A 27,197-nucleotide genomic window follows, 5' to 3' on the forward strand; every position below is an offset into this window, starting at 1 on the left:
GAGCACAGGCAAGCAGAGTGGCAGGGTGAGACAGAGGGAGAAGCAGGCTCCCTGCTGAGCAGAGAGCCCGATGTGGGACTGGATCCCAGGACCCTGGGATCACGACCTGAGCTGAAGGCAGCTGCTTAACCGACTGAGCCACACAGGCGTTCCTGTCCTTCTTGTTTCTTAAAATGGATTTATTATTCTTTAAAAATCTATTTGTCATTCACATTAGTGACTCAGTCATTTGTAACTGAAGAGACTGTGAGGAATGGCAAAATTATTTATTTTAGTTATAGTGCTTCTTAGCTGAAAGTACGCCTTGGCATTCCATATTTAAGTTGCAAGTATTCTTAACACACAGTGTACTACAGTGAAAAGTATATTAGACTTGGAATCATGAAAATGATTTCAAATCAGCCATTAACTACAGTATGAGTCTGAATAGTTTATTTCATTTTTTTAAAGATTTTTATTATTATTTATTTGTCAGAGAAAGGCAGAAAATACAAGCAAGGGAAGTGGCAGACAGAGGGAGAAGCAGGCTCCCCAGTGAGCAGGGAGCCCAATGTGGGATTAAGTCCCAGGACCCCGGGATCATGACCTGAGCTGAAGGCAGAGCCCAACCTACTGAGCCATCCTGGTGCCCCCCAGTTCATTTCATTTTTTATTATTTTTTTATTTTTTATAAACATATAATGTATTTTTATCCCCAGGGGTACAGGTCTATGAATCGCCAGGTTTACACACTTCACAGCACTCACCAAAGCACATACCCTCCCCAATGTCCATAACCCCACCCCTCTCTCCTAACCCCCCTCCCCCCAGCAACCCTCAGTTTGTTTTGTGAGATTAAGAGTCACTTATGGTTTGTCTCCCTCCCGATCCCATCTTGTTTCATTTATTCTTCTCCTACCCCCTTAACCCCCCATGTTGCATCTCCACTTCCTCATATCAGGGAGATAGTATGATAGTTGTCTTTCTCCGATTGACTTATTTCGCTAAGCATGATACCCTCTAGTTCCACACTTCATTTTTATAAAATGTAGTTTTCTTAGATGACAGACTAAGTGGGAAAGTGAAGATGGGTCTAAATCTTGCAGAATGTTGCTGTCCAGATTATGAAGTTTAAAGTTAATCTTAACTGAACAACCCAAGTAACACTGCCATGTGGGGAATTTTAAGCAGGGTAGTGACATGACGGAGAGTGATGTAGGGGAATGACCTACGTGGTGCTATGTCTGACTGCCCTTCAGTTTGGATGATAGACAGAGGTCTCCACTGTTCATCCAACTAGCGTTTACTTGTTACCTCACTTGAGCACTTTACGAGTCACTTTGAGAGACGAAGCCATGAATAAGCAATATCTCTGGCCACAAAAAAATCTTATAATGTGAGTGCCGAATCTATGGTAAAGTCAAATGCTATAGTCAGGGCATCTCAGAGGTTAAAAGACCATATGTGTGTGTGTGTGTATGTATGCTTTCTTATATATACGTATATATGTGTATATGTATATATATTTTATGTATTTATATATAAATATATATGTATTTTATATATAAATACATAAAATATATATGTATATATGTTTTCTTTTATATATATTTTATTTATAATAAAATATTCATAAATAATAAATATAATATGTATTAAATATATATAAATATAATAAAAATATATTTATAAATATAAAATAAATATTTATTTATATTTATAAAACATGTTTTCTTTTATATATATTTTATTTTAATATATTTATATATAATATATAAATATTATAATACATTTAAAATTATATATTATATATAAATACTATAACTATAGATAAATATAAATTTTATATATAAATATTATAAAAGATATATAAATATATAAATATTTATATATAAATATATAAAATAAAATATATATGTATATACATTTATATTTAAATATTTATAAATATATACCTTTGACATGTTAAAAAATAAGAAAATACCAAAACTCAGTTAACTTGTAAAATATTTAAAGTGTATTACTCTTCTTGGAAAAGTACTTTTTGACAGCTTGGGAGAGGTTTGAGACCCAGGTTTTAGCAGATTTGGTTTCTCCTCAGGCTTCCCACCTTGGCTTAGGGATGGCAACCTTCCTACTGGATTTTCACATGGTTCTTCCTCTTGTGTGTATGCTCCCCTGGTATTTCTATGCATGCCCAAATTTACTTTTCTTATAAAGACACTAGTTAGTTTCCTCAGGTAGGCACTTCAAGGGGATCTGGGATCATTCCGGGGAGGAAGCCCTGAACTGTTAGAAGATGTTAACTGTTTTGATCAAGTCTTTCTGTGAGAGAGAGAGAGAGCACAAGCAGGGGAGAGGGAGAAGCAGACCACGGGCTGAGCAGGGAGCCCAATGCAGGGTTCTGTTCCCAGGACTCTCGGATCATGATCTGAGCTTAAGCCACAGGCTTAACCAACTGAGCCACCCAGGTGGCCCAGTTTTGTTCAAGTCTTGATAGGCTAAGGTTGAGGCCTGATTGAGAGACACCTGGAGGTAGCCTGGCCAGAGTTTGGTCAAGGAGAGAGTCTTTGTCACCCTCCTCCATTCTGTGACTCAGGTTCTTCCCTGACAAGTATGAGAGATCTCAAAGAAAAGAAAGTGTAGGATTAGTACAGAGCTGATGGAATTGTACCATTGGACATTTAGGTCCTCTTTATAAGGAGTCTGGAAGAACAGGCAAAGTGGAAACATCTTTAGTAGAAAACTGGGATCCTTGTATCAGAATATTGAAATCACATAATTTAAAAAAATCAAAAGGCTGAAAAGAAAATGAGAAGCCTATGAAGGCCTTTAGGTAAGTAAGCTATCAGCCTAAACCATATTATATTATTTATTTACCATCAAGTAACCATCAAGTATTGTTAACATTTGAACTCTAGTCTTTATAAGTTAATTAGATAGACAAAAGTAACCTCCTGCTTTTAAAGATAACAGGTAAAAATCCTTTACTTTGATCCTTTCCAGAGGGGCCTTTCTTGGTAGCCACTGATTTCAGTTTCCCAGTGTGGTAAAACCTGCAGGTAAGCTCTGCAGGAGAATTATTCTGGGGAAAAAAAAAAAAAAATCACTGTCTTTTCTTGACAAGCAGCCGCATTTTGGGTGACTGCCAAGAGAAGAATGAAATGGGGTCATTAGGGATACTGTTGAAAAAAGTATGTCACATACTATTCTTGGAACTCCGTGGGACTCATGGAAGCAGAGTCGTATGGAGCATTTAATAATCTCAGAGTTAATATATTTAGTGACATACTATTAAGTGGTGCACAATATTAGAAAAGTAACTAGAATTCACCCTCAGAGTAGTCAGGAAGCAGGTTATGTAAGGTGGAGGTGTGGAAGCAGGGAGAGAGAGCAGGAGGAAGAGGGCTCGCGGGCTCACGCTGCTGGGCTCCAGACCACCCTCCCCTCCTTCGTACCTTTGGCCTTTCTGTAGCTGTGAGGTTGCTCGCAGCCACGTGTAAACAAGTGGGCTACACGAAAGTGTAAAGCAGTGGGAGGTCACAAAGAGGGTTATGTTAGAATCCACACGGGAAAATGCCTTCTTTGAAGCGAGGAGAAAAGAACTAGGCTCCTTGTGTCACTGACTAAATGTGAATTTTTATTGGCACAATAAAAATTTTTTTTAGGGGCGCCTGGGTGGCTTAGTGGGTTAAAGCCTCCGCCTTCGGCTCAGGTCATGATCCCAGGGTCCTGGGATCGAGTCCAGCATCGGGCTCTCTGCTCAGCAAGGAGCCTGCTTCCTCCTCTCTCTCTCTCTGCCTGCCTCTCTGCCTACTTGTGATCTCTCTGTCAAATAAATAAATAAAATCTTTAAAAAAATTTTTTTAAACACTTAAAATATTCTTAATCCATGTAAATTCAATACTACCAATTATCATTCCATGGAAATCATGTAAGGAAAAAAGCCCCATTTACTGGGAAAGCAGAAATTGGTAATTTTCATTGAAAGATAAATTCTATTGGAATGATTTTAAAAAATCATAAAAATGAAGATAGGACTTTGTGGTTAATATAATTAGCTATTTCACAGTAACTTCAGACTGTTAGAATTCGTTTTGTTTCATCATTTGGGACCTTTGGTCTTGAAAACCCTATCCTTTTTGGAATTGGGATCCTTGTATCAGAATATTGAAATCACATTCTCTTCCTAGGACTTATATTGATTTAAACTATCTCTCAGAGAAAAGACATAATTAATGATATCTACAAACAGTTAGGAAGATTTGGCATTGTAAAATGGGGCTTGAAAGGATAATTTGTCCTTACTAAAGCATATATAAGACTCAATAAACCAATCAAGTGCTTCACATTTCATAACTGTGACGAGAGGCGAAGAATGTACACAGGCCATGGATATTTCTATGGCTTTACTGCTTCTCTCTCTCTCTCTCTCTTATTTATTTATTTATTTATTTATTCATTTATTTATTTTTTGAGTGCTCAGGGACACTGGAGATACAATGCTGAATGAGATGCATGTATTTCTTGTTCTTTGGGAACACAATCCTAATTTTCTAAAGTAATGATGATAATTAATTGAACATTGCTATGTGCTAATAATCTCTTAATTATTCTTCACTACAACCCCGTGACCATAGTACTGTGATTTTTCCTAATTATTCAAATGATGAAATAAGTTTAGAAATTTAAGTAACTCAAACAAGCACCCAACCAGAAATGGCAGGGTTCGTGAAATGCTTTTAACCACTAAGCCATACTACCTTCCCAGTCTGGTGTCATCACGAATCAACTGGTGAGTTGGAGAGCAGAATCTCAACATTTCTTTTTATGCTCTGGGCCAAGCCTAGGCAGTCGGGGGGGCGGATTCTGCGTTATGCTGCGTGTGTTAAAATGCAGTGCTAGAAAGCACCGATGTGACTTTCTAATGTCACTGAACAGATACTACATCTCTTGTCTTCCCTGCGTTGCTCTAATACTAAACGCCCCCTGAAAAGATGGATTTTGAACGAGGGTTCTTAATTGCAAGAGTCATACCCTAGAGGGACCGACTGGTGGTGTTGACAAGATATTTAGCCCACTTCTAACACATGTCATTAGTTCAGGAGATCCTACTAACTGACTGACAGCTACCCCCTCAGTGACAGAACTAGCTGCCATCTAATGGGAGCAGAGTGAGGATGGAGATATTTTAGTCCTCCTGCTTGATCTGTAAAAGCAGAGCATCCCTGGCTTCACCACCGTAATCCTGTTAGAATGTCACTATTTAATCTGGAGTTCTTTGAATGATAGTTCCTTTGTGCACCCATAAAAGAATCATCCATACTTTTGACTCTCTCTCCATTGTAAACTCTACTTTCTTTCAGAACATGATGCAAACAGCTTCTGTTAGGCTCTTGCCTCTCGCTCTATGCTGCCCTATTTCTGAAGCCCAAGAGTCCCACAGAGAGAAGTCATTATTAGCCAAGTCCACGTACTCTGGAAGAAGTTCTGTCTTCCAGGCTTTGCTAGGTACCCCTTCCATCAACAGATTCTTTCTGAAGAGTTATCCTCCACCTTGCTATGCATTCAGTAGGACTGAGATTTTCAAACTTTAGCTTGCATCAGAATCGTCTTGGGGGCTTCTTAACGCACACTAGAATTGCTGACTCAGTAACCCAGGAGAGGACCAGAGACCTGGAACTTCCACAAGTTCCTAAGTGATGCTTATGAGGCAGCAGGAGATGTCTTAGGTCAGTATGTCTCAAGTAACTTCTTACGGACATTAAAGAAATAACGTCTGAAATGGTTTTACTTCGTTGAATAAATTAGAGTGAAATTGGAGTTGCCCCTAAAATGTGTGTGAGCACTTTTATCAAGTGTACTTTGTACATTAGTAAAGAAATGGATGTTCTCGTTGCCAGTGTATCCACAACTCCCACAGGCACAAGGCTTTACACCATATCCTACATGGCTGAGCTCTCCTCCTCAGCCCACAACTCATCCCGGATTGCTAACAACCATCGGTGTTTGTAGGCTAGTGGATGTGAGATCCTAGGATCATTTCCTTGTCCCCACGAGGGAACTGAGCAGACCAGGATTTTCTTGCAGAGTCAGGTGCTGGGCTGTGGGAGATACCTTGACAATAATCAGAAATGAGTGTCTGGATTCTGCTCTCCACACTTTCTCTGGAGCTAGTTAGAATTTCTGAGTCACAACAAGCTCCTCGAGTCTGATTTGTCTTCCTTTTTGTTTCTACCACATAATGAAATGTTTCTAAAGAGTTTACACTGTCATTAGAACCTGTACGTTGAAAGCAGTACTTCTATGTATGAGTGAATTGGTACTTCACAGGTAAGTTCCAAAGTGAATTTCAGTATTGTATCTGAAGGGATTTGAACAGCTGCATTTGGACGATACTTCAGTCTGATCAGCCATCTGTTTTTCTAGACGTACTGCTTGATAAGATTTTATATTTTCCAAGGCCACTTTCTATTTAAACTGATGCATATTACCATGATACTTTGTACTTCCACAAAATATCAATTTTCTTTCTCCATTTTATCCCTATTTCCAGGTGTTCACCATGATCTTAAATGCCCATAAAACAAGTTCATAGTTCTGTTTGGTGAATTCAGGCTTGTCGAGTAAGAGATTAAGCTAAAGGAGAGATGTTTAGAGTGTCTCCTGAATTGACCTGAGCCACAAAGAAAATTCAGATGAATACGTCATACAAAAAAGGAAACAAGGTTTTTTGTCCTTGGTTTTCTGTGAAAAGAGATAATCTTTATCTATAGTTAGTGTTGCTTTCTCTCTTCTAAGAAAACCATGTCCGCATTTGGTTTGTGATCATTCAAGCTATATAAGTAAAACTGGTAGGATACAAATTCATCAATGTATCTTGAAGTAATTGAAATAGAATTTAACTAACATATGTATTTGTTTTTTCCTTATTTTGCATAACTAGTGGAACAGAGGGCATCCTTCAGCTCACAAATAGTTATTAAATGGAGAAGGTAAATGCAAAATTAGGATGAAGAGGATAGAACAAAGGCAAAAATTAGGCAACATTTTTAGGAAATAATGCACCAATAACTAATTGAGTAAATTAAAGGTAAATGTATTGAAATAGTGTGATACAACAAAAGTCTTCAGAGGTGGTCTTTGATATTAATAAGGTTCCTTATCATAGGAAATTACTGAAAATATTCATTACTAAGGGGCATGTACAGGAATGCTCTGACAACACTTATAATTGTATAAGGTATTTAGGAACATTGTAGAAAGTTGAGAAAATTACCACAACAGTTTTGGCATGCTAAATGTATGTGTGGTAGGGATGAGAGAGGGGTGTAGGAACTGGAAACCAAGAGGAAGGAGTCAAAGAAAAGTTCAGTTATTAAGGAGGGGACAAAAAGAGCATTCGGGTCACTAGGTAGTAAGCATCCAAGCATAAAATCATGTCTCTTCTGCGTACTTAGTAAAGTTAGAAATAAAGAATTTCAGGATGGAGCAGATTATGTTAAAATGGAATGAATTAATGAGCTCATGTAGAATACCTTTCACATGTACTCAGAAATATTACAAATTGTTATCTAAGCATGGTAGTTTGAGATCCTTTTTTGGGCAAGGGTATACATTTAATCACTGCATCTGTCCCTCTCTCTTAGCTGAAAAAGACGTGAAAAGTTTGCGTGGATAGCATTAAGCTGGCTAGTGCGTGTATAACTGGATACATTTAACCAGGTACATTTCCTGCTTTTCCTCTAGACTATCAATAAAGTACTGCTTCAGTATGCTGCGATCCTATCAAATGACTTCAGTTCATATTGTGATAAGGAAAATGTGGTAAGTAAACCTGTGTCTACTTTCACGTATTCCTCAGTTGAGATCCATTTTTTTAAAAAACAAATGAGTAAGCAAGAGATTTTTTTTTCTTTCTTTCTGTTTTCAAGGGTGATAGGGAATAGGGATCTCAAGAAATTGTTTGAATACTTCTCTCGGAGTCCTGCCTGATCTGGCTACAGTATAGCAATCAGGGGAAGGTTGAGAGCATCTCAATGCCAAGCCAACTTGTGGTTTTCCATGGCAATAGGGAGAAGACTCACATAAACAATTAAAAACCCACATAATCATGAAACAATGAAGCAGAGAACTAGGAATTAAAAACTTGTTTATGTTGATACCAGTCACATAGTTTGGACACTGGTACAATTTAATTGAGTACAATTTTTCTTTCAGCTTTCAAATAAATTGAGAAAGATAGTTCGTGTAAGAAGTAATGCTGGTTTCTCCTCTAAATCATTAACTTAGCCTTTTCTTTTCTAGATGATTAAGAAAATCTTGGAACACTGGAAAAAAATTAAATTAACAAAATGAAAGAAAATCTTTATAAAATTGAAACCAGCACTGCAACTTAATAAAAGGCACCAAGAGATAAACTAAAGCAAGATAAACTTAAGTGATATAGAGTATAATCAGTGGTAGTCTGTGGTAGAAAGTGAAATCTTTCCTATTCACCAAATGTCATTTTAGGAGAATTATATTGGTAACATAATAGAAATGTTTTTAAAACACAAAAAAAAATTTTAAAGAGGATTTTTAAAGAGGAAAATCAGTTTTGTTTTGTTTTGTTTTTTAAAACAGGATTTTAAGGGAGGAATATCAGTTTTTTGCTCCTCAAAAAATTAGTTCCTACTATCAGGCAAGTTTAAAAGAGAATTCTCAGTGAAACTTCATTGACCTCTGGCTGACAGCTCATTAATATAAGTCAGTCTTAATGGTTCTCGAGGGTCCCAGAAGATGCTTCTTTCTCTAAAATTAATATGCTGCCCAGAAATTTTATTAAAACTCACAGATATCTCAGCAGTGATTTCTAACTTCTATAGGTTTATACTCTAATAGACAAGACAGGATATTTATTTACTGAACCTATATATTTGCAATTAAATTCATAATAACATTTGAAAAGTAATATGTTGAAAATCAAAAGAGTGCCAGATAATTTCAGGAAAAATTCTGATTATATCAGGATAGCCAACTTGAAATTTTTAAAAGGTAGCTATGAATTACCAGGGATAGTTCTTGTCATTCAGAAAAGAAAAACAACCTTAAAGACAGCAGACTTTTCGCTGTATTATGAGTTAACATTCTGTAGTTTATTTTTTAAAACATGGGAGAAAAATCATATATCAATGTTTATTATTCTTTGTATTTTTCTGTATGTTTTATACTTTTATTTTTTTTATTTTTTTATTTTTTTAAAAAGATTTTATTTATTTATTTGACAGAGAAATCACAAGTAGATGGAGAGGCAGACAGAGAGAGAGAGAGAGGGAAGCAGGCTCCCCGCTGAGCAGAGAGCCCGATGCGGGACTCAATCCCAGGACTCTGAGATCATGACCTGAGCCGAAGGCAGCGGCTTAACCCACTGAGCCACCCAGGCGCCCCTGATTTATACTTTTAAAATCAAGTATTTATAAAGAAAGAAAACACCCTTGCAAATATTACAACACAGGAACTTTTCCTCAGTGCTTTTCTTTCCTAGTTCCTGATACGTTAATGAGTCCTAGACTCTCATTCAAATACCAAGCATCATTTCAGTATCTCCATGAAAGAATAGCAATAGCTTAGTGTATGCTTTCAGCTGAGATAAATTGAAGAAATTCTCTTGTAGATTCGTGCATGTACATATAACTATTTCTTTCAGTATCAAGAACATTAAAATTATTTTTTTCTCAGTATATTTATGGGCATATGCCTATAACATCTGCAAATTGATCTAGAAACTTTTTTTTTTAAAGATTTTTTTTTTTATTTACTTGAGAGAGAGACAGTGAGAGAGAGCATGAACGAGGAGAAGGTCAGAGAGAGAAGCAGACTCCCCATGGAGCTGGGAGCCCAATGCGGGACTTGATCCCGGAACTCCAGGATCATGACCTGAGCCGAAGGCAGTCGTCCAACCAACTGAGCCACCCAGGCATCCCTTGACCTAGAAACTTTTAAAGAGAGATATCCCCCTTAACATTTGCTTTCCCAGGGTTCAGAATTAAAGATGACAGTTAGAATCTCTGTAATAGAATATATATTTTCTCTAGCTATGATGTTTCACCTTGAAAATGGATCACAAGTTTTTTAATCCATTTTCTCATACTCCAAAAGTAGTGCTGCAACACATATAAATCAGAATTATTTGATTTTGAATATTTTAAAAAAACCTTTTTCAACTCACAAACATACTTTGGTCATAGAGAAATGGCCCTAGTCCCAACACAAATTTCATATTCATTATAGTTTAGGTTCCTAACTTTGTTACAGATTTAGATCAGATGAAATGCATTATGATATTTTTATGGGAAAAGCCAAACTGTATACAAATAAAAAGATGATAACTTCAACATAGGTTATTTTATCTAATTAAACTCATCAACAAATGATACTTCTGAATTAAGTTACTATTCTCTTTACTGTGTATGTTTTCTGTTTTGTTTTCAGTACCTACAGAGGTGCTTAAAATAAAAGCGGTTTCTAGATTAGTTTTAAGGCAGATTTGTGTAATTCAGTCCTCAGTAGTGATTTGATAAATTGATTCCATAAAATTGATATTTCAACATTTCAAAGTCAGAGAAATCTTAATGAAAGAGAAGAGTCTCATATTTATTTTTCTCTCTCTCTAGATGACTGCATCTTTTTTCTATATGTAGCCTTACCTGGGGTCAGTAGCAATCCATGCATATTATTTATTATGTTTCTTGGTTGCTCTTTTCCATTGGAAATTGTCATATTAAGTGAGCCTATAGTTCATTTTGCTTCTTGGTTGTTCTTGTCCATTGGAAATAGTCATATTAAAAAGACTTGGAGGTTGGTTTTTATTTATACAACCAGGGCACTAAAGTACTAAAGTACTGTTTTGGGTACTAACGTACTATTACATGTGCCAAAAAAAGATAAACTTAATATCTAATAATCATAGAAGAGTCTTCCTAGCTAACTTAGATCCATGGGGAGCAGAGTGATACAACATTTACCCATGCACTCTTCCTGGTTCTCATTAAGAGTCCTGGTCTTTCTTTGAGCTTCATTTCCTCCTCGTCAAATTCAAGCCAAACCTTCCTCTTCTGCAATGAAAGGGAAGAGAGAGAGAGAGAGAGAGAGAGAGAGAGAGAGAGAGAGAAAGAAAGAAAGAAAATAAATCTTAATGACTCCATCCCCTAGTGGGGGTTCACTTTGCCTTTGGGTCAGGATGCTGAATCCCTGAAAGTTCTGGCCATGCATACTGCAGAAAGTTTAAGCCTAGAGCAAGTGGCTCTCAGTCACAGCTGGGGACCAGAGTCATTTGTGGAATATTGTGGTTCAGCTTACTGAACAGAATCTATGGCAGATAAATCTTAGATATTTGTGTTAGAGAAATAAAATATTTATATGACCGGAATCAAAGGAACAGAATCAAAGTTTAAAATTGTTTTCATAAATCGAAGTTAGGATGTGGTCACTTTAAGAATCAAGTAGAAAGTTTTTCAAAGGTCAGTAATGTGGTTGAAGCAATAATAAAATCTTTCCACTGATGTGTGCTAACACCTCCCTGTTGTCCTTTAAGTCCTTTCTATGCCTCTCTAATTCCTTATTGGCTCATTTCCCAGAAACTCTGAAGATATATCCATTTTCTTTTCTTTCATTCTTTTCCTCCCCCAAATCAACTGGCTTTTTGAATCAGAATGCAAGAAATAGAAATTATTCTGTAACTATTCTCAATTCCATTTTCCGGTGATAAATTAATTCCCATTATTCTAAGTCCGTATGTAGTCCTGTCCCAAAGCTTTCCACCTGCATGTTATTGTTCTATTTCCACCTTTTTGGAAACACAGCATCAAACAACATTTTTAAACATGTATTCTGTGGAAAGCTCTGTGAGGACTCTGGGATCAAGAAAAAGCAGAAGACATAGCAGCATGCATGGTGCATTTAAGGTCAGTAGGTGAGACAGTGAAAAGCAATATAAATGTAAAGTCAAATAAAACAAATGTCAAGTGAGTGACAAAGGGATATAGTCTGGGAAAGAGAAAGCTCAAACCTGGAATGATGGATGTGATTCAGATAGGCAGTGAGGTTCAGGTGAAGAGGCCACTGCCAAGCCAGGTCAGAGTCTAGAAAGCACAGGTGTTTTGGGGGGAATAAGCTGCTTAAAGGTGAAAGTTATTCATATTTCAGTATACAGAGTTGGGAAGGAAAAACTAGTTTGGAGCCAGATAATTAAGGGCCTTGAGTACTAATGTGCAGGCTTTATCTATAGCCAAAGAGAGTCTATTAAATGTGTCTTTTTTTTCCCCCTCCGCTGGATTTTTAAAATTCAGATGGTGTTTTGGTTTTTTAAATGTGAAATACTGGCAAAATTAAACTATTACCTTTTTCTTAAAGTAAGTAAATTTCTAAAAACAGAATTCGGCTCAATGTTAATAATAAAAGAAATAGTAGTAGTAAGTCCCCTATGGTTTATTGTCTGGGGTGTATTATTGAATTGCATTCCCCAAAATGGTAACATTTCCCCCTTCCATTCTTAACTTTTAAAAAGTAAAATGAAAATAGAAGGATTATTGCCAAATATAATAGGACATCAGTGATAGTTGTATACTTAAATCACATTTAAGGTAAACTTATTCAATAATTCAATTCAATAATTGTATGAAGGATTCTCACACCACTTTTTTTTTTTTTTGCTTTATTTATAGCCCTGTATATTGATGAACAATATTCAGCAACTGCGGGTCCAGCTGGAAAAAATGTTTGAATCCATGGGAGGGAAAGAGGTGGGTATATTTTTATGCCTGTATTTGCCAGATATCTACTTAGAGATCATCAGCAGTGTATCTCTTTGCTATGGAAAGTGTCAGTCAAGTTTTTTACATGAGTTAACTAAAGACAGGATATGATAATACTCTAAAACACCATTAACAACTGAAGTGATCATTAACCACAACAGAATACGGAACGTAAATGCTTTAGAAGTGTGAATTGCAGGAGGGAGATGGCCTGTAGCCTTCTGTAGTGTCTATGTGTAGATGTAGTTGTATGTACACAAATATGGACATATATGCTAATGATGGGTACAGTTCTACAAACTACAGATTTTTTTTTCACCGTATTGCGCAATATCAAGTTGGTATCAGACTTTATGTTCTGAGATGCGTTTTGTGGTGCTAGCAATTTTTGATGTATCAGTGGTTTATTGTTCACATCTAAAAGTCTCTGTCAAAATCTGCTGTGTGCTGTGTCTGTAATGTGTCATGTCTTTGTCCAACATCTTTGACTTGCCATTCCCTGAGCAGAAGAAGGAAGGAGAAAGATTCTTTTATAAGGTTTGTGATAGTAAGCATCTTATCCTTTACCTGGCTGTTTCCCCTAAACCTAAAGACCATTGCACTTCTGATTTGTTCTCATTTGCTTGTTTGGATCAGGCAGACAGTGAAATGTTAGCTGTGCACCTGCCACCTCCTGCTGTTGCCACAGTTTTTCACAAACCACCACGAGCGTCCAGGGACTTGGGGACTGGAGTTGGTGCCAAGAGGGAAGGTCATGGGGTTGGCATTGTCCCACCCCAACCCCTCCCTAAAACAACCCCAAGGGCAGCTAGAATGTAGAAATATTTCTGTTTCAGATTTCAATTACCGTGTTCCTTATTGTGGTAAGTGTACAACACGTATGTGAAGCGAGGTTGGATTTCGAAGCAAAGATCCCTTTTCCTTCTAAATTTACAAGGCTGAAAATGCTTCTTTTAAGAGCGGGCTTCTTCACGTGTGATGTTGCCGTTAATCCCAAGGACCCATTTGTCCATTTCCCTCTCTTAAAGCCTCAGTCTTTTGAAACTGAACTTGCCATTTAGGGTGCTACAAACGAGAAGTGCTAGGATCTGTGTGTGAAGAAGGTACAGAACTTCAAAAATGAACTTTCATGGGTTATGCTTCTGCTTCAGTGTCTGTTTATTACAGCTCCATTTCCTCACAGTGTGTTAGTGGTTTCTGCAGTGTGAGGGCATGAGCCTCATTTTTAAATTCTTTTGCTGACTTAGGTGAGCACAAACAACTGGGGATCATAGTTGGAGAGCCCCTTTTTAATTGGAGTGATGTTTTATATTCAGACTTTAAGTCCACTTTCTGTTTGAAGAGCCATGAAGAGATCAGTGATTTCTTGTGGGAAATTCTGCCTCTTACTGAATTTTAAAGACCATAAACTGTGGAAGGATAAAGTTATATTTAAAATGCCACACTTCCAGAAATTTCTCCTAATGCTACTTCTGCTTCCTTACTCTCTTCCATTGTTGGACTCTAATGTGACTAATACCCAGCTGAGCTGAGTATTAATAAGACAAAGCAAACCTGTCCTTACAGGAAGCTGTGTGGGCCACGCTGCTCACTAACCAAAAATGTTGTGGGGCAGTTTAGCTTATTCACCAAACACGAATGGCTACTTTACCTAGCATAAAATGGCCAGTTGGCAGTTATGTGGGTTTCACATGAAAAATTTAGATACAACTCTATAGCTAAATCATAGGACTCTTCTTATTGGAGAAAATAATGAAGAAAGAAATCCTGGGGTTCATGCCTTCTACCCTCATGACTCTTGCAAGGTCAGTTGCTAAATTCCTCATACATAATTTAAAGGGAAAATGCAATTCAGTGAATGAAATAATTGTCCAGTTTCTAACACTGTAATTTGTTAGGAGGCAGCAAGGACCCTAGCTCCTTTCTTTTCCTGCATTTAAATCTTATACATTCCTTCCCTTCCTCTCTCCATCATCTTTTGATGTTCTGTCTCCTTTCTACACACAGTTTCTTTTATCTTATGTTTTCTACTTTCACCTCATCATCTGTTACTGGAAAAAGCTTTCAGCACTCCCAGTCAGCACTGGCATGGGGACTGATGGAATGTCAGGAGGAAGAAAGACCTGAACTCAAGTCTGGGTGTCACATTGAACCTCCCATGAGAAAGAACTGTGATTGACACAGATTTATGTTAGAGTTGCTCTTTGCTACACTCGACCTCCTCAGGGCACCAGAATCTCAAAATAACAATCAGTTACCTGTAGATGGCAGGATGGACTTGGGTTGCTTAACTGGGGGCTTTTATAAGGATGGAAAAGGATTTTATGGAGAATGACACAACTGACCCTTTGATATGAGAGGTTTATATGGAACTTATTGCGGACATGCTCTGCTCGGTGGCCTTGAGAGGGAGCGCAGCGTGTCCTGACGCCGGTTCTCCTCTCACCCTGGAACTCCTTATAAAACCTTGACTGGTGGTGTTGGGGGAAGCTTCCCTGCCTCCTCCTTTTCCTTTTAGGAGTTTCTTAGCTTTTGTCCCCTACCACTTGTGCTAGGATGTGCACTTCTTGCTGCAGAAGTCTAATTAACAAATGATGAATTGCTTACGTACTTGCTCAGTATCGTTTTGGATGCCACGTGTGTCTCCGCTGGCCCCTAACAGCAGCATGGCTCGCCTGTCCCACCCCTGCCAAGTGCTCACCCCTCGCAGGCCCAGTTGCTTGATGCCATCGCTCTCTGCTGCTTGAACCTCCACTGTTGGGGTAGCTCTTCTCTCCTAATAGGATCAGCCTCTCTTCCCTCTGGAAACAAATATGTTGAAAACTTTTTTTTTTTTTTTTTTCCCTTAAGGCGGGGAAAAAACCAAACAAACAAAACAAAACCCTCTTTTTCTGGGTGAGGCTGTTTCCTGTCGGAGGCTTCCAGGCAATCCTAACCAGATTCTATTACCACCTGCATGCATGATATCCTGGACGTCATGTGGGCACACTTTTTTCTTTTCTTTTTTTTTTTTTTTATCTAGCGCCCTACTTAAAAGAGTAAAACAAACCGCTAAATTTCTTTTCCTCTATTTTGACTTTCCCACACGCTTTCTTGTGTAAAAACGAGGAGCATGTTTTGACATGACAACTCTGATCATTGTAAAGAATAAAAAAAACATAATAAGTCACATGGGCCATGAAGCGAGTATAATCTTAGAAATGAGGCCTGGAGTCGTGTGTGTGTGTGTGTGTGTGTGTGTGTGTGTGCACGCGCGTTTCTTTAATAAAGCATCTCATGTGATTTTTCATGTGTATATTGTTTTGGGACACATTAACTAAACCAGATGAAGTAGCCAAGCCCCGGTATTGTGCTGGAAGTTAAATTATGTGCCCCACAATCGCCCTGCTTCATTATCAGTCTTTTTAAGACATAGTAATGGCAAAAATATTGTTGGGATGCCAGGTAGTAATTTTCATTACTAGTGAATGATCGTTTTATCATTCTCACATAGCTCAAATACCTCAAAAGTAAAATGGATGTACTTTGGTTTACATTATTTTAATAGCTTATTAAACTCAGTATAACTTAGTATAATTGAGTGTAGAGCAACTGCAAATAAATATACAACTTGTATTCATTTTTTCTTAAAAATAATATAGCTACAGCCTATGAAAAGGACTTTTTTGCATTTCCTTGATCTGCAATCTAATTTGTATAAGTACATGAGAAAGAAAATCAGATAATCCAAAATTTAATTTCATTTCAGGAAGTCGTAGGTATTTGTTATGGAGCTCTGGAGAACTCGTAGTAATTGACTTAGAAGAATTATGACCACGCTCTGTAAGCGGAAGAGGCATTACTCCTTCACAATATTGTATTGGCACAATCATCTGAACGATAGAATTCATAATTGTCCATAACCCTGCTAACTTCCTGACAGTATTTCAAATGCTAGAAGTTAGTCATCATTAAGACATTTAGGGGTAATAAGGGCATTTGTTCACTTACCTAAATTCTCTTAATTCTGTTGGCCACAAAGCAAACTAATTAGGCACAGTGGCAATATTATTTTCATTGCTGTGTCTCAAAAACATAATGAATTTCTTGATGCATTTCACCATGGTAGACTTTGCTGAACAGTGCTATGGAATCTGGAACATAACACCACCTATCCTAAACATGTGTATATTTTCATGAGCAATTTAACTACACTTTTGTTTCAAAAAAGCATTGTCTATATGCTTTTTCATTTTTTTAATGTTGAATTTGAAGAGTTAGAAACTGCATCTGACGGAAAAGTGTATGCATGTAGCTGATTGAAATTCACTGTAAAACCTGTTAGCTGTAAGGACTTCGTCTTCAGCTAAGCAAATCCCCACTGGAGAGGACAGAAATGAACACCCATCATATTTTTCTGAGCATTATCCTTTTAACTTTATACTTGCTGGCAACAGGGGGGTTGAAAGAGCACTGTTTTAAAGGAAATAATACTTTACGCTGATAGTTCTTGAACTTCAGTATACATCAGAACTGCCTGGGTTACTGATTAAAACACACATTGCTGAGTTCCATCCCTGGACTTTTTGATTCTGTAGGTTGGGCGGGGCCTGATTATGTACTTTCCTAACAAATTCCCAGCTGATGCTGTTCTACTGCTCAGAGAATTACTTCTCTTTGTTTTCAGAACAGCTATCCAATAATTAGGAAATGGCTCTGAGTGCCCCTTTGCCTAATATGGGCAACATATTTGACTGATCTACTTAATGCTTTGAATCTTGAGGACACAAATGATACCATATGTTTGAATTGGCCTTGAGACAGCATGCAGTCATACAGGCAAATATCCTGTTGTATTAGGGCATGCAGTAATCCATAAGTATAGGTGACCAATTAGTAGTGATAAATTAATATTCAGAATTTTTCTTTAACATTTTAGACTTTATGCTTACATTTCACACATAATCTTATCAAAAGGTGGTGACATTGTATGGAGGCTAAGCTTTATGTTCAAGTTTCTGATCTGTCTCACCTTTTCTTCTTAATGTAAATAGTGATATGACTCACTAGTTAATACATTAATGAGAATCTACTATTTTCATCTTTTCCAGCAATTACAAAGCAAATTACAACATATGCATCAGATGTCTTAGATAAGAAAATAGACAATGTAAACTAGTTGTAGCTCCCTTTTAGATCTCAAATTGTTTCCTAAAACAGTTTGCAAAGTTTTTTTTTTTTCCTATTTTATAGAAGAATCTGTTGTTGCCAGTTATATTTACCGAATCTATAGGGCAGCAGGAGTTGAGATGGGAGTTTATTAATGGAGTCAGAACAATTAAAGTAATAAAGTTTGGGAGTTGGAGACCCCCTCACCTCCCCCCACCGCCCCCCAGCCCAACACTTTCTAAATTTAAAAATACCTTTTAAATGAAAGTTGTAACTGTTATATCTCGCCCTGCAACAATTCGAAAACTAAACTGAAACCTCTAACCTCTTAATGTGTACACAGAGTGCAAAGGTGGGCTGTCCTCTGGCTGAATTCAGTAAAAGCGAGCAGCTATTTTTAGATTTATGATGGCAGATAACAAGGAGAAGTGAGCGTTTGAGGCTGTGGCCTTTCATTCCAGCAGCATTCAGCTCTTGCGGGGTTTCTCTCTCCTCAGAGTCATCTCTACAATTATGGTTAACAAATCGGACTTAATAGAAAATTAAAAGAATAATGAGGGCCAGAAGGGCAAATCACATAGAGGTGATTAATAAATATGATTAAGAATGTAGTGCCTCTACCATGGAAAGTTCAGCTAGGTGCTACGCTTGTGAAATTAAGGCAAGGCGCTATCTAGGACGTTTCTGGAAGAGTTTCTGGGCGAGTGACCCAGGTCACGATGAAGTACAGATTGAAGCAGGTGCTTCTGGTCACCCTCATTCCCCAGAGCATTCCCGGGAGAGCACAGGGTCACTCTTGTGCCATCGGGCCTCTTTTGAAACTCGCCTGTCTCTGAACCTTAATAAAATTTGAAAGAGAATTCAAGCCACAGCCAGGAGGGAAGGAAAAAAAAAATTTTAACTGCCATTTTCTATAATAGGCCTATTTTATTGTCTTGTGATGCTCTTCTACTGTGATTGTCTGCCTTCACAAACCATTGATCCATGCAAACGAGACAAGCTCACCTCCCTAACCCAGCCAGTTCCCGTTCTCTTCTCGTGGTTGCTTGGGGGACCCTCCGGCACCTCATGCAAATGGCTGAGGGAATTGTGCCCCTACTGATTAATGCTCAACAGGTACTCAGTCCAGTTCACTGAACAGACCACATTCACATCACCTAACAGCAGATGGACACAGTAATCCGGACAGCAGAACAGGGAAGCCAGAGCGAGACAGGGTATAAAGGCGGCTTTTAACAGAATAATTCCTGAACATCAGTTCTGTGTCTTGTTTCTTCTACCCCTGACTGAATCCTACTCTGTCTGGTTTCATGGTTAGTCAGCCAATAGATGGAGCTAAAAAGCCCAAAGTTCCTTCTCCGTCCAGTTATTATACTTATTTTTTTTTAATGAGGGTTTTCAGGAGAGACTGCCTTTAAAAAAAAAAAAAAATGGCTTCTTAGTCTTCTGCTTCTCAATCCTCATGTGTCCCCAGATACGTCAGAGAGCATGGCACGTTGCCTCAGTTTTCCCGCTTGTAAAAACGAGCTGGGGTGGTACTGTATGGTTTCTGAAATTCATTCTAATTCTAAAATTCTGCGTTTGTAAGGACAATCTTGTTAGCAATCCAAAGAGTTGAGGCATAGTCTATAGGTAAGACAGAAAAAAAAAAAAAAAAAACTTCCAGTTAAGAGAAACTAATGTCATGTTACTCACACAAGGTTTGAAGGTATCATTTTTTCCCAAGTACAGAGAAAAAGGAAAGGCATTTTTTCCCCCTTCAATTGTCTAGGCTGAAGAACCTACCTTAACATATCTCAAAGGCATTTAGTTGATTTGAAGCTCTGTGACAGTTGGATTTACCGCATACTCGCTTTAATTAGGATGAGAGACAGCTACTGACATTCAACTTTTGAAACCAGAAGTTAGAAGCATTAATTTATATAACTGATACTCTACCACAACAGTTCGTGCAAACCTGAATGGCATAAAGAAAATGTCAGAGTCTGTTTCTTAAAATGGTCTTATTTTGTAAGTTGTTGGGGGAGAGTCTCTTCTAGGAGGAATCAAAAAGGAAAAAAAAAAAAAAAAGAAAAAAAGACCCCAGGGTAGCATGGGTGGAGCTAGGACACATATTTTTTTTTTTTTTTTTTTAATACAGAAGACCACGTACGTTTTTAAATTTCAGACAACGTACCATAGGCCCCATGCTGAATGCCATACCTCTACAAAGTGATTTAGGACATTCCAAGGAGAGCAATTTCCTGCTGGATTCACTAGGGAATGTTCAGTGATTCCTCAATCATATATTGTAAGTTGAGCTGACCATTTTAGGATGGATAAAGTCTGATCACATAGAAGTGTTGGAGAGAAGTTATATTAAAAAAAAAAAAAAAAAGCACACCCCAGATAAGATTATAATAAATTGTTTGAAGCACTTCCTTTGTTGAAAGCCAACTGGTGAGGTAGCAGGGTTACCCTTCATTAAAACAACTCTAGGTATAGTTAGGAGGATAGAATAAAAAAGGAAACAAGAACACAATTTTGAGATAATTGCATTATAATCTAGATGAGAAAAAATTCTGCATCAGAAATTGAAGAGGAGAGGACAGATAAAGTATTTCATAGATATCATCATATTTGGTATCCAAATGAATGTGGAAGGTAGAAGGCAAAGAGGAATCAAAGATGATTTTCAGATTTCTGCCTTAAATAACTGTATGCTATCGATCAAGTCAGAGACATAAGTTAAGGATGGACAGGTAATAAGTTCACTTTTTGATATGTTGACATTTAGGTCATCCATGTAGAAAAGGTGGATAGGCATGGGAGAATATAGACATGATGCTCAGACCCCTGTTAAAGCTGTAGATATAGATTCAGGGGTGCTAACACAGGGGTGGGAGTTAAAAGACATAGGCATGGGTATGATTGCTCAAGAAGAGAGCATAGAGTAAAAAAAAAGAGTAAGTGAGGAAGGGAAAATATTGATATCTAAGGAGTACAGAGAAGAATGAAAGTCAGAGACAAATGATAGGCAGAAAATAGAGCTAGGAGAAGGTAGTCTCTACAGAAACAAGGAATAAAAAGCTTGAGAAAGCAAAAGTGAATGCAGCATGAATGGGCTGAATAAAGTCACTGGAAATCACAATTAAGAGATCACTGGTGATCTATATGTGAAAATTTCAGTGTTGTACTCAGTAGAAACTATACTAGCATAGTTAAATATTTAAGAAATAAGGAAACTGAACAATTTGGTCAAGAGAAGAAAAAAATTACTAATAAGATGTTGATGAGAAGAGAGTACAAAATAAGTTGGGGTTTTATTTTTTAAATTGTTCTTTTTTTTTTTTTTTACTTTAACAAAATACTGTTTGAGCACACTTAACAGGTTGTGGTCATAGAGGTAAAGATAGAGGGATGGAAAATAGAAGGGGATATTTGATGGGATAAAATCCAACAGGAAGAACCAAGAGCTCAAGTTGAACAGTGTTTTCCTTGGAAATGAGACTTTCTTTTTCATAGAAAGAGTTATGAAATTTGCATTTATTAAAGGATTTTTCTGCAAAAATCTTCAGAGTGGAAAATCCATCAGTCTGATGATCCAATTTTAGACCCTGTGTAGATGAGGCTCAGGGAGTAATTAGTCTCCCTGCTCTGTACTGGTTTCGGGAAGCAAATAAGGTAACTCGAACACTGATGAGCTGAACAGGAGGGAAAATAACCTAGTAAACTGTAAACAACAGAAAGGAAATGAGATAGCAATGAAAAATGGAGAAAAGGAATCAAATTCACACAAAATATCTTCCTTCCCACAAAGATTTTATTTTTCAAGAGTTTGTGTTGAGCTTTCAAAAGAGTTTAAATGCCTCTTTCCAACTGACTAGTTACATCTCTAGCAAGAGTTTGATGGTTGGATATACAGTTGCTATTTTAAGAGGGTGAAACATTTACTCCCTTTACGTCCCTTAGGGAGAGACTTCATGCTGGTAAAAAATGAACAAACAAAACATGCAGAGTGGATATGGTAATAATATTTTTAGAACCAGCTGAGTATCAAGACATAATCTGACTTGGTCTGACAATGAGACAAAAATTTGATATCAGGACTGAGTTTGTAACTCCAGAATATATGGTTGCTAAGGAATGAAACATTTCAAACACAAAAGTATTCTATTAATAGTCAATGCAAATTATGACTCCAAGAAGGAGCACTCTGGATATCAGGATTTCCGTTGAGGGAAAATTTTCATGCTTCTTTCGGCCCTCACCTACTTCCTCAAATATTTGGTGAATGCCTGGGCATCCTGGGACGGACACCCAGGATGGACAGTTAAGGAAGATAGATTTCAGTGGAAGAGATTAATCAGAGAACAATTAAAAGAGAGTCGTATAAAACATTGTAGTCGACAGCACAGTTGGTGCAGAAGTTAGAGCTCCTAACTGCGTGGGGCCAGAAACACGGGGAGGAGGGAGAATTGAGGTGATAGGTAAATTGTCTTTTAAAGGAAAAAAAGTAGGTCTTAAGGAAAAAGAACTTAAAAGATAACTTGCATGCTGGCTATCTCTTCCAGACAAGTAATTTTTATTATCACAGCTCAGTGGTGTTACCTGCATGTTACCAGCCTTGATTTTGCGATTCTAAAACCCTTCATGGAAAGTGGTTAAGATCTGTTTTGAAAGCTTTACTGTAAATTCACATTTTAACTTCGTATTCTTAAATTTTCAATGTGGAGCCATTTATTGTTTATTTTTTGCCAGGGAAGTTGTTTAGGTACACATGGTAATTCAGTTTCTCATTAGAATAAATTTAATAACTGTTACTTTTGTTTTGTTTTTACTTTTTAAAAATTGTTTATGCACCACACCCAGTGCTCCATGCAATATGTGCCCTCCTTAATACCCACCACCAGGCTCACCCAACCCCCACCCCCCCTTCCAAAACCCTCAGTTTTTCTCAGAGTTCACAGTCTCTCATGTTTCATCTCCCCCTCCGATTTCCCCTGACTCACTTCTCCTCTCCATCTCCCCATGCCCTCCGTGTTATTCTTTATACTCCACAAGTAAGTGAAACCATATGATAATTGACTCTCTCTGCTTATTTCACTCAGCATAATCTCCTCCAGTCCCATCCAGGTTGATAAAAAATTTGGGTATTCATCCTTTCTGATCTCTATCACCACACTCTGATATATATACATATATAATACATACTACTCCATTGTAAACATGGACCATATCTTCTTTATCCATTTGTCTGTTGAAGACCATTTTGGCTCTTTCCATAGTTTGGTGACTGTGGCCTTTGCTGCCATGAACATTGGGGTACAAATGGCCTTTATTTTCACTACATCTGTATCTTTGGGGTAAATACCCTGTAGTCAATGGCAGGGTCATATGGTAGCTCTATTTTTAATTTCTTAAGGAATCTCCACACTATTTTCCAAAGTAGCTGCACCAACTTGCATTCCCACCAACAGTGTAAGAGGGTTCCCCTTTCTTCACATCCTCTCCAACACTTGTTGTTTACTGTCTTTTGATTTTGGCAATTCTGACTGGTGTAATGTGGTACCTCAATGTGGTTTTAATTTGAATCTCCCTGATGGCTAATGATGATGAACATTTTTTCATGTGTCTGTTAGCCACTTGTATGTCTTCTTTGCAGAAGTGTCTGTTCATGTCTTCTGCCCATTTTTTGATGTGATAATCTGTGGAGTGTTATCAGCCCTTTTTCTGTACTGTCATTTGCAAATATCATCTCCCATTCCATGGGTTGCCTCTTTGTTTCCTTTGCTGTGCAAAAGCTTTTGATCTTGATGAAGTTCCAAAAGTTCATTTTCACTTTTGTTTCCTTTGCCTTTGGAGAGATGTGTCTTGAAAGAAGTTGCTGCAGCCAAAGTCAAAGAGATTACTGCCTATGTTCTCCTCTAAGATTTTGATAGATTCCTGCCTCATGTTGAGATCTTTTATCCATTTTGAGCTTATCTTTACGTATGGTGTAAGAGAATGGTCGAGTTTTGTTCTTCTATATGTAGCTGTCCAATTTTCTCTTTATTGAAGAGACTCTCTTTTTTCCCACTGTATATTTTTTCCTGCTTTGTCGAGGATTAGTTGACCATAAAGTTGTCAGTCCATATCTGGGCTCTCTACTCTGTTCCACTGGTCTACGTGTCTGTTTTTGTGTCAGTACCATGCTGTCTTGGTGATCACAGCTTTGTAGTAAAGCTTGAAATCAGGCAACATCGTGCCTCCAGTTTTGTTTTTCTTTCTCAACATTTCCTTAGCAATTGGGGGGTCTCTTTTAGTTCCATACAGATTTTAGGATTGTTTGTTCCAGCTCTTTGAAAAATATTGGTGAAATTTTAATCGGGATGGCATTGAAAGTATAGATTGTTCTAGGCAGTGTAGACATTTTAACAATGTTTATTCTTCCAATTCATAAGCATGGAATGCTCTTCCATCTTTTTTGGGTCTTCTTCAATTTCTTTCATGAGTGTTCTGTAGTTCCTTGAGTACAGATCTTTTACCTCTTTGGTTAGGTTTTTTCCCGGGTATCTTATGGTTCTTGGTGCTATATTAAATGGAATTGATTCTCTAATTTCCCTTTCTGGGAAGCATTAATCATGTTTAATGCATGCTTTTGATGACTACTTCAATCTCATTACTAGATATTTGTCCATTCAGATTGTCAGTTTCTTCCTGATTCAATTTTGGAAGTTTATAGGTTTCCAGAAATGCATCCATTTTTTTTTTGAGGTTGCTTAACTTATTGACATATAACTGTTGATAATAATTTCTGATGATTGTTTCTATTTCCTTAGCATTAGTCATAATCTCTCCCTTTTCATTCATAATTTTATTAATTTGGATCCTCTCTCTTTTCTTTTGGATTAGTTTGGCCAGTGGTTTATCAATCTGATTGATTCTTTCAAAAACCAACTTCTAGTTTCATTGATGTGTTCTACTATATCTCTAGTTTCTAACTCATGGATCTCTGCTCTAATCTTGAGTATTCCCCTTCTTGTGTGTGGGGTTGGCTTAATTTGTTATTGACTTTCTAGTTCTTTAAGGTGTAAAGAGAGCTGGTGTATTTTGGACTTTTCAATTTTTTTGAGGGAGGCTTGGATGGCTATGTATTTTCCCCTTAGGACTGCCTTTGCCATATCCCATAGGTTTTGGACTGATGAGTCTTCATTCTCATTGGTTTCCATGAATTGTTTAAGTTCTTCTTTGATTTCTTGGTTGACCCAAACATTCTTAAGCGGGGTGTTCTTTAGCTTCCAAGTGTTTGAATTACTTCCAAACTTTTTATTGTGGCTGAGTTCCAGTTTCAAAGCATTCTGGTCTGAGAATATGCAGGGAATAATCTCAATCTTTTGGTATTGGAGCTGTGGTTTGTGACCCAGTATGTGGTCTATTCAGGAGAAAGTTCCATGTATGCTCAAGAAGAATGAGTATTCTGCTGTTTTAGGATGGAATGTTCTGTATATATCTATAAGGTCCATCTGGTCCAATGTGTCATTCAATGTTCCATTTTAATTATTGATTTTCTGCTTGGATGATCTATTACTGATAGTGGTGTGTTAAAATCCCCTACTATTAATGTATTCATATCAATCGGACTCCTTATCTTGATTAACAGTTGGCTTATGCAGTTGGCTGCTCCCATATTGGGAGCATAAATATTTATAATTGTTAGATCTTCTTGGTGGATAGACTCTTTAAGAATGATGTAGTGTCCTTCCTTATTTCTGACTATAGTCTTTAGTTTGAAATTTAATTTATCTGATATGAGAATCACTACCCCAGCTTTCTTTTGAGGCCTGTTGGCATGAAAGATACTTCATTCTTTACTTTCAGTCTGGATGTATCTTTAGGTTCCAAATAGTTCTTTTGTAGACAGCATATGGATGGGTCCTATCTTTTCATTCAGTATGCAATCCTGTATCATTTTATGGGAGCATTTAGGCCATTCACATTGAGAGTGACTATTGGAAAATATGTTTTTATTGACATCATGTTGCCTGTGAAGCCCTTGTTTCTATAGTTTGTCTCCATAGATTACTGTTCTATGTCACTCTTGCCTTCTTTCTTCTTTTATAAACCAACTCCCCCCCCTTAATATTTCTTGTAGTGACAGTTTGGTGGTCACATTCTCTTTTAAGCCTGGCTGGTCTTGGAGATCTTTATTTCTCCATCCATTTTGAATGTCAGCCTTGCAGGATAAAGTATTCTTTGCTGCATGTTCTTCTCATTTAGTGTCCTGAATATGTTTTGCCGCCCTTTCTGTCTTGCCAGGTTTCTGTGGACAGTAAATAACTGTTACTTTGAATGCTTGGTTTCTTTGTTGTTGTTGTTGTTTTTTTCATGTTTGTGTGTGTGTGTGTGTGTGTGTGTGTGTGTGCTTTTAATAACTAAACAACACTACAAAAATGCAAGTTAATTTTGTTATTTGATACCATATTACAGTTAGAACCTAGCTAAGTTTTAAATCTTGGAGGAAATAAAAATCAGGTAGTCTTTTACCTTTTCAAAGTAGCCAATAATTTCTAAAACAAGCTGTGTGTAATTTAGGTAATAAAGCCTGACAGCCCAAGTTATTATTCTTCACAAACTTTAGGAAGTTTGTAGTAGCAAGGAAAATTTTTCCAATACAGGTACATAAAGAAATGCAGAATTCAAAAATTGGTTACTTTTCTGCCTAAAGAGATTATTTTATAACTAGATGAGTATGTTATTTATAACAGTTATTATTACAAAAGACCTTCAATTTAGCTTCATAATACTGAATACTGTTTCAGTGGTTTAATGGTATGATTTGGATCAGATAAACATCAAGTACTTAACTAAAACTTTCCTTTTTTTTTTTAGACTGGGTTACATGACAGAGGTGTTTGTCTCCACCCACTTAGAAACTTAAGCTTCTCTTAGGAAATGGAAACTGTCATCCAATATTGAAATTGCTATAGATTTGACAGTTTCAGATTTTCAAGCAACGGCCAATTATTTGATAAGAAATTTCCATTCACAAAATACCAAAGTGGACTAAAATAATTTATGGGAAAATAGCATAATCTCATCCAACTGACCTACCTCTTTTTTGTGTTTATGACTTTAAAGTCATTATCTTAACAAGTGAAAAAACCATCAATATATATCAAACTAATAGGAAAACTAAGCGCACATTTTTAAATAAGAAGTAACCCCATTTCCTAAAGAAAACTCTACTCTCATAGCCATTTCCTTGGAGACGGCAGATGTGTTAGTGGGGAACTACCATCTGTCACCCCAAGTGGC

The 27,197-nt window shown here is 37.2% G+C and overlaps 1 protein-coding gene across 1 annotated transcript in view; it reads left to right on the forward strand.

The window, feature by feature from the left end:
- UNC13C (unc-13 homolog C) overlaps positions 1–27,197 on the forward strand; it is a 574,360-nt gene that overhangs the window by 454,582 nt on the left and 92,581 nt on the right. Inside the window, exons 22-23 of the mRNA XM_059180554.1 lie at positions 7,729–7,806; positions 12,684–12,761. Coding sequence (XP_059036537.1) covers positions 7,729–7,806; positions 12,684–12,761 — 156 coding nt within the window. The remainder of the gene's footprint in view (positions 1–7,728; positions 7,807–12,683; positions 12,762–27,197) is intronic.

The sequence above is a fragment of the Mustela lutreola genome, chromosome 7 (assembly GCF_030435805.1).
Source record: "Mustela lutreola isolate mMusLut2 chromosome 7, mMusLut2.pri, whole genome shotgun sequence".
In the NCBI taxonomy this organism is placed as follows: Eukaryota; Metazoa; Chordata; class Mammalia; order Carnivora; family Mustelidae; genus Mustela; species Mustela lutreola.